General features: G+C 40.1%; 1 protein-coding gene across 1 annotated transcript; it reads right to left on the bottom strand.

Moving 5' to 3' along the window:
• Positions 1–556: 556 nt before the first annotated feature.
• Positions 557–7,949, bottom strand: LOC311063256 (hydroperoxide isomerase ALOXE3-like). The gene is made up of 15 exons (XM_084082562.1): positions 7,858–7,949; positions 7,369–7,525; positions 6,712–6,916; positions 5,267–5,348; positions 4,949–5,071; positions 4,186–4,289; positions 3,811–3,983; positions 3,400–3,543; positions 3,016–3,219; positions 2,519–2,602; positions 2,199–2,365; positions 1,630–1,751; positions 1,396–1,496; positions 1,090–1,257; positions 557–1,000 (listed from the first exon to the last, which is right to left on the bottom strand). The coding sequence occupies exons 2-15, from the start codon at positions 7,501–7,503 to the stop codon at positions 821–823; spliced, it is 1,992 nt and encodes a 663-aa protein (XP_083938688.1). The 5' UTR covers positions 7,504–7,525; positions 7,858–7,949; the 3' UTR covers positions 557–820.
• Between the last annotated feature and the right edge of the window lie 649 nt (positions 7,950–8,598).

The raw sequence follows: 8,598 nt of genomic DNA, 5'->3' as shown, positions 1-8,598 counted from the left end.
TCCCTCTCTGTGGATATGAGGGGCTGTCCAGCTCTGGCCTATCTGATGGACTGACCTCAGCCGGCATACATGGAGGGCAGCCAGCACCACGGTCAGTTCCACTCTGTTACCCTGCCAAGTAGCCAGTTGGTGGTGGCGCTACACCTGAGCCACAGCAACTTGTCAGCCACAGCATATTAGTCACAAAGGAGACTCGCAAGGGGGAAGGAGGAGCTCACTAGCTACGGGTGATCTGGGATTTCCGATGTTTTACTGTCATCCCTCATCAGCATTGGATTCGGTAGGCAAAGGAAAAGAAATAGCAAGGTCCCCGGGAAGAGAATGTTTAATTTCATTTAATTTCAACCCTTGAGAGTTAATAGTTATGTGGGCTAAGGACAGTATTTTAATAGGCAAGGCAGGGCAATTTTATTTGTATAGCACATTTCAACAGCAATGCAATTCAATGTGCTTTACACAAAACATCAAGCGAAGGAAACACAATATTACAATTATAAATACCCGAGTGTATAGTTTGTTAGAATTCCAAAAATACATTATCACTTGCTTGATAATTACTGTGGCAGTAATACAGTTGTCACACCATACTGTGGTAAATTATTATGTAGGAATTCTTGACATAATTTGAAGAGAAATACCTTATATCATAAACACCATGCATGTAATCAGTAGAGCTAGCTCTGATATCATTATGTACTGTAGTGGATCTACAATGAAATAAACATGAATTAATTTCTGTTCTCACAGGAGGAGAGTAATAAAAGCAAACATAATTAGCCTATGTAACGAAACCCATGTTACACCACGCTCAGAGGCCTACTTAAATGCATGTACTGTTTTCTATTTCAGCTGGGTTTAAATAGTTGTAGGGCACGGGGAGCTCAGAATTCCTCTTTGCGATAGAGTCGCTGAGACTGGACAGCTCTTCTTGGAAACTCTTGATCATCTGCTTGGGCGCTTCCTCGTCTAAGCATTCATCCGTGTATGAACCCAGAGGAACCTGAGGAAGATGATAGGAAGAAGCAATTATTATTGTGAAACGTAGTGGGGTCAGCGGCGTGTGTTCTTTCATGCAATATTGGAACGTACAAAGTCAAATCTCTGGCTCAGCATCCATGCGGTTGCCATACACCTAGTGGTGATCCCCTTGTTTGGCAAAGTCTCCAAAATGGTCTCCATGGTAGAGTTCCCCTTAGTGGTTGGAGGAGCTTTGAGCAGCATGAGAGGGTTGTTGGGCATCCAGCTGTTGAAGTCAAACTAAAACAGAGAGACACGTGTACTTGCTGCAACATCTAAAAATAGCCTTAGTCTATCAGGTCTGCGCCTGGCTGCTTTACAAAGATACATCTGTGTGTTTCAACAGTCAGGGAAGCGTTGACTATCCCTTCATCTCACCTGCCCACCATGGACTGCAGCATGCTGAGCTGACACTGTGAAGATCACCATGGTGATGAACTTGATGACCTCCTCCACAACAAGAAAGGTAGCAGGAATCCCTGTTTGTTTGGGTCACCGCCCAGCAGGCATTTTGATAAGGTACGCTTTTGTCAATGTCTAGTCATGTTAAATATTCATTCACATATTTGCTGTTAACCCAACACTATACTAGAAGGACATGTGTTACATTACCTGAGCTCTTGTTTCCTAAGAAGCCATAGGTGAATATGTCACTGACCCAGGCCTGGAGCTCAGTGTCCTTACACACATCACTGTCTGAGGGGTAATAGTACTGCACTATTGCCTTCACAAAGCTGGAGAGGAAACACAGAAGATATTGATGTCTAAAAAGTTAGTTGTGCAAAATGTTGTGTTATGTTATTTTTTTTTTAAATTTGCATATCTATCAACTCTCTCGCTCTAGAGCAGTGGTTCTCAAAGTTGGTTCCAGGGACCCCCAGGGGTCCTTGGGGGTTGAGGGGTTCCGGGGAGTCTTCTGCTAAAGTATTGGTAATTAGGAACCAAATGGACCGTAACACAGGACTATAACTCAGAGAGTCTACAAATGGGACCAGATGGCGCCTTATGGGTCCATTTGATTCAATTTTTACACTTACAGATGGATGGGGGCCGTGGCCTAATATGCATATCAAACTGGGGGTCCTTGAAATGACAAAGTTTGAGAACCACCTCTAAAGAGACTATGCTATTTATTTACAATAATAACCTGGTGTTTAATAGTACTAAAAACTCTGGTTCACCTAGTGATGATATCCCACAGCTTGAGTCCATCATCTCTGTAGTAGAAGTTAGGGATAGACTCCAGTCCTCGTGCTGTGATGTTCTCTGGCAGACACAGAAAGCTGTAGGTCGTTTCAAAATGAGCCTTTCTCATCAGCTCTGTTATCCCCTCTGTTCCTAGTGTACTCTACAGAAAGACAGCATGTACATGTATGCTAGTATCCCTAACTAAAACATCAACGATGATTTTCAAAATAAGTCATTCAAGTTTCAAGTTTTAATGTTTGTGAATGTATTTTCAGTATACGTGAATATTTCTATCCATGTGAAACATTCATACTTCAGCCAGAATTCCTCCTGGCCCAAGTTGCTCACGATCTAGAAAATTCTGTTGGAGGGTGTAGCGGAAGTGAGGCATCAGCAACTGGACAAAAAAAAATTATGAATATGAATAGAAAGAAGAATATTAATGTCAAACATTAAAGGCAAAAAAGTGATTTGTCACAAAAGGTGCTTATTTTTCATAGAAGACTTTAATCAGAGGGTTGATAATTAAGCTACAGTATAGCAATGTTTTTTGTCTCCATATGGTCTGACCTTATTCACAAAACCTTCATATACAGACATAGATTCAGACCTAGACATATAACTTTATGAATTAAACTCCATAGGGCTTTAAAAACTGTCGGAAAACAACACAGCCAGTTTGTGCTACAAAGATTTATGGTCTGAGAGGTTTGACTTTGAAGCGGAAATAAAATGCCCAGTTCAGGCCATAAAAACGGGACCAGAGACAAACAGATCAAATAGCTGCACAATCTTTCCACATGATCATACCTTGTAGATGGGATGAATACCCGGAAGGCATCGTAGAGTGGCAATTGCAAAGACCTCTGCCAGCAAATGAGTATTCAGAAGGTGATAGACAGTCTGATTTAGGAGGGTATCTGCATTTTTCAGAAACATTTTGGCTAGCAGCCAGTCGGTCTCTGGGTCACTACGCAGATAAATTGCATTTTGCTCTGAAGGTTGCTGATTCAGCTTGGGATGTCAAAAAAGACACATTATTATACATTTTTAATACAATATGTCATTGGAATTTTGCACACTTTTTTTTCACCAAAGTATATTGATAGTTTATGTGTCAAATAACTTGTCCAGTGACTTTGACTCTTTACAGTAGGAATGCAGGCAGTGATTCACTGCATCAGCAATAAATACCTGAATTGCAATGGGCATCAGTTTCTTCTCAGAGTTCATGTAGAACAAGCAAAAACCAGGAGTCAGAGGCAATGGTTCACCTTTGTCCTCCCTGGTGGGCAATCCATCCATCTTCTTGTAGTCACAGATGAATACGTTGCCATTCTGTATGGGAAAAAGAGGTAGCTTACGGGACTGGTTTTCAAACATGTTGTGCCCTAGGCTCACCAAAGGGCAAGTTACAAACCAAAAGCACACCCATATTCATATCTGTGTAAAATAGCCTTTATAACACGTGTTATCACTATAAAACACATGTTTTTTTTATTTACTAATACCAAATCAAACGTGTAACCACTTAAGCCCTATTTCATGCTTTCACTTGTGCCATAATATTGAAATTATAATACATCCTAAGGTACACTTCAATACCATCATCTCCATCTGCAGAGAGCTGCCATCCTCAAGGAAGGGCTTCACCATCTCCTCAGTGACTGGAAAGTTCGAGGGAAGTTTCGAACAGCGGCAGATCACATTTGGATTGGTTGCGTTCAGGAACTGGTATCCATAAAATTCATCTTCCATCCAGTGCTCAGAGACATACTCTGGAAGGTACATTTTATTTTTAATGTCTCTAATGAAGTGGTGAAAGTATGTCATTTTGACCAAGGTCAACTACAGTATTAAGCTAAAGCAGATTTGTTGCACTGTAAATGCATGTGGGAATCGTTTTATTTTTTATTTTTACTATTTTAAGAGAATGATGCAGTAAAAAGGCTTGACTGCAAGCCTGCAGGCCATTCGTACCAGAGATGGGTGTCTTGTTAAACCAGAAGACCTTTTTCATGGCCTCAAGGTCTTTCCACTGATCAGTAGAGTCTTTTAGGCCCTTCAGTGCGAGTTCGGCATTACTGAAAATGAACAAAAAGATGCACATTTCTGACTCTGTATAGTTATCTCTAAATTGTTATACAGATGATGCCCGGAACGAGGTGATCCTACAACCTTTTTAATTTGTTTTACTCAGATATGAATTATATCTACTTTATAATCAATAATAAGCTTTATTTGTATAGCACGTTTCTAGCAAAGTTAGAAGGTACTTTAACAAAATACAAAAATGGGTGTGTGAACAATATTCACAAAGAAAGGAAATTACAATATGGGGGAAAAAATCAGGGATTATATGCCTGGCCTACTAGCAGTGTGCACATTAAGAAATGTGGCACTGATCGGTCAAGTGGTTTGCGAGATTAGCCGTGGAAAGACATGCAAACAGACGCACAGCCGCCTTGGAGCAACACTGTGAAAAAAATATTTTTGTTACACCAACATTGTTCTTTTTCACAGAACAAAACTTCATGTGTTACGGAAATCTGGCACTTTCAGTCCCACTTCAGCTGTGGGTGAAGTGTTGTATAAATGGTATTGGGTCAAGAGTGGGGAAATTAATGGAATACGGAATTTATGGAAATTGACACCGGCTACTGTTCCCACATTATGCCAATATTGAACATTGCCAGTGGATTTCCTGCTTCCAGTGGAATTGGGAAATTGGTTATTGACTCACGTTGTTTGTTTGGAAATAAAACGTTCAGATCTATATTTGAAGGAGAAGCGGATTTCAGCTGGGAGCTCAGAGTTGTCCTTGAAATTGGTGATGTATGGCAGCCCTTCAGCATATGTCTTCCACCTGTAGACAGAGAAATGACAGCATGTAAAATCTAGTGCTTGGTCTAAAAGAGACTTCTGACACAATAACTTAATTCATACTGTGTTGTATGACCCTTTCACTTGCTGAGAACATTTCTGGCGACAATGTTGTAACAAAGTATAAGGTTTAAAACAGCAGCTTTGATCTGTGGTGAGCACACACACAAAAACTCACTGGTACATGGCTTGGCGACGCAATAACTCTTTTTTCCGGAGGTCAATAAGCAGGGGATGGTCATCCTCAAAAACCTTTGTGGCTAAAAATGGCATAAAGAACACAATCAATCAAAAACACCAAAGGAATGCTTAACTAGAAAGGTGCACTCAGTAGAACAGAAATCTCCACCAGTATACCCTAATAATAATAGCGATGTACCTGTATATGCAGTGAAATTTGTACGTATACCCATTGTGTAGTGCGGCTTGTGATTGCCAGTTATACATTGTCTCTGCTGTCTGACTCCCTGTCCCTCATACACATTCATTTTCTACCTTTTTCTACCTTTCTCAGATTTATCATTCAAATTGCTCTGTTATCTGCAAAGTCTGAATGTTAATTCTTTTTGACAATTATCGCTCTATCAGGACTCAAGTCATTCAAAGGTTGTGATTTGAAATGTAAGTGTCAGGTTTTCGCTGCACACTGGCATTGCGAGTCCAATCGAGTCAATTGTACATAAAACTGATGTTGGATGAGATGTACACAGCTATTTAAGGTCATACCAGCATAGTCTTAAGAAAGAGACATCTTTGTGTGCAAGTGTGAAAATCCCCCTGAGATTGTAAAGAGAAAAGAGACAGATTGATCTGCCAACCGGTACCCATACACATATCATCACAAAATGGCAAGTTTTTGTAGAAGCACCCATTTACGTTAGATTATGTATAGGGATTCTTATCAAATCCCCCTAAACATGTTATTTTCAAATCCATCGTGGTCATTCGGCAACTCTACATTAGGCTAAATTAGTTTTGGTTCATGCGTTTACGTACATCAAACACTAAACTCTGTTAAAGGGGTTAAAGATAAGACAGCTTGGACTTTGGGGTATGTTGAACTGGTCACATTCATGAATGTATATTTTGGTGTTCATTTAATATTGGTTCTGCCAGCATATTTGCACGCACACACAAAAATGGTGGTTCTCCAACGTTTTTTTGGGGTGGCTGAGCTGCTATATGGTGCTATATGGTGTTCTTTTCGTTACAAAGAACCTGTATGCCCCTGTGTGGTTATTTATAGGTTATTTACTGGTTCTTCAGCTTAGTTTAGGCACCTCTAATGGTTCTGTATATTACCATTTAACATATACAGTATAGCACCTTTAAGATAGTTGCTATAGCACCAAAAGAGGTTCCCCTATGACTATGTGCCAAATAACCACTCTTAGTCCTATTTTAGCAATTTACGCCCGCCCACACACACACACACACACACACACACACACACACACACACACACACACACACACACACACACACACACACACACACACACACACACACACACACACACACACACACACACACACACACACACACACACACACACACACACACACACACACAAAGGGGTGAATGCATGATAACTAAGCAACCTTATTTCCATTTGGACCATACCTCTTCCTCCTCTCAGCTCTACAGGGTCTCCCCTGGACACCCAGCGGTGACAGGGGAAGAGGATCACATCGTTCTCTGGAGTTGTCACCACTACCTTGGAGCAGAACCATTCGTTTTCTGGGTTCAGTAAAAAGGGCTCTTTTTCAATCTTGACGAGAAGAATTTGGCCCAGAGCCGAAGATGATTTCACAGTGTAGTGCCCTGTCTGTTGGCGATATGTAGGAAGATATGCATAAACAGGTTCCAATGTATTTGGAAACAGATCTTTCATTGTAATGTATATTCACACACACACAAACTCTCACTCACTCACTCACTCACGTTATTTTAACTCACCTATACAGTGATACTACATAACTAGCACATCTACAGTAGTTTGAGGTGGTCTTGACATATTTAGACCCTGGTATCGGGTACGTCACCTACTGGTTATGAAGTAGTACTGCCAGAAGCTTATAAGCGGTAAGCGCAATATCTCCTCTGGCCAAGTGGGGGTTGCATCTTATACTGTAAATGGTATGAGTGGTAGAGGTTTTGGCTCCCACGCAGGAAACTGGGGTTAGAATCTGGGGTAATACTTGCAGATTGCAGCTTTAAATGTATATTCAAAATGTAATGATATTATTACCTGCCACACTTGGTTTCAATATACTGTACCTCTCCTGATTCAACCTTGTCCAGTTCCGTGCGTTTGCTCTCCCCTCCAGTTCCGAACAATGTGACATATATATGGTCATATGTTCCTGCAAATGCCACGTCTGCTGTCGTCACTGCTAGCTTGTACTCTGGCATGATGGTTGAGCGGAATTACAGTCTGCAATAAAATATAGAACTTTTAAGAGATTTTGAATTCAATGTAGCCACCTGAATTCCATATTGTTGATATAACCTATAAAATAAATCATGTTTGATTAATAATTGATCGTGTAACATCTTAACTACTGTATTTAACAATTCTAATTACTGTATATTCAATCAATAGATCAATAGAGACAGGTTTTTATTTACCACCATTGGACTACCATGAAGAAGATGTGACTTGCCACTTCTTGTCCAATAATTAAATATGTTGCTACTGTGCGTTTTTTGGCAAAAGACAGGTTGTTTAATTTATATTATATTATGAATATTATCTACACAACATACCCAGTTTTAAATATGATGCCAAAGTTGTCCAATTCCGTGCACTCACTCGCGTCCTTAGCTCAAATTAAGGTGAAATGAAAGCAGACTATCTGTCAACCTAACAAAATTGTCACTGTCACAATCGCTGCAGTGGACGTGCCTCTTTTCTATACTTCTGTTCCTCATTGGAGGAGACTGAAGTCATATTCAAATATACTTCACTATACAATAAAACATGACATCCATCCTCATATTAGATAACTGATGCAAATTGTCCCTGTGTCTCCCAGGAGGATGTGAGACACAGCCATTTGATTATTTGATTAAGGCTTTTGTACTGATGCAACACGTTTATAAACTTTTATTCTAAGGCAACTCTAACTGTACTTCAGTGAGGCCCTTGTAAACAGAAATGATTGACAGCTAGCCCCCAGGAAGCAGGAATATGCACACATGGAAGGTCCCTAGAGAGGTTGACAAGCACAAGGTTATATGCTATAGTTATTGTTGTTTACATGCTCTTTATGATTATGTATATGAGCGTTACTTACTCTCAACATAGCATTTGGTCCAGCACTGTCATTTTATGATTCCAGTGATGCGATGTGAACACTTTTTTTTTTTGTTGAAAAATGTATTGTCGGGTAATAAAAGAACAAGACAACCGTCTACTCTTCCCACATACTATAGACTGACTATACAGTACTAAAGCATTGCGACAGACAATCGACAGATATTTGCAACATATTACCATTGTCATTA

The sequence above is a fragment of the Gymnoscopelus microlampas genome (genome assembly GCF_963454915.1).
Source record: "Gymnoscopelus microlampas genome assembly, chromosome: 16".
Taxonomy (NCBI): domain Eukaryota; kingdom Metazoa; phylum Chordata; class Actinopteri; order Myctophiformes; family Myctophidae; genus Gymnoscopelus; species Gymnoscopelus microlampas.
This window is presented reverse-complemented; position numbering and strand designations above follow the sequence as displayed.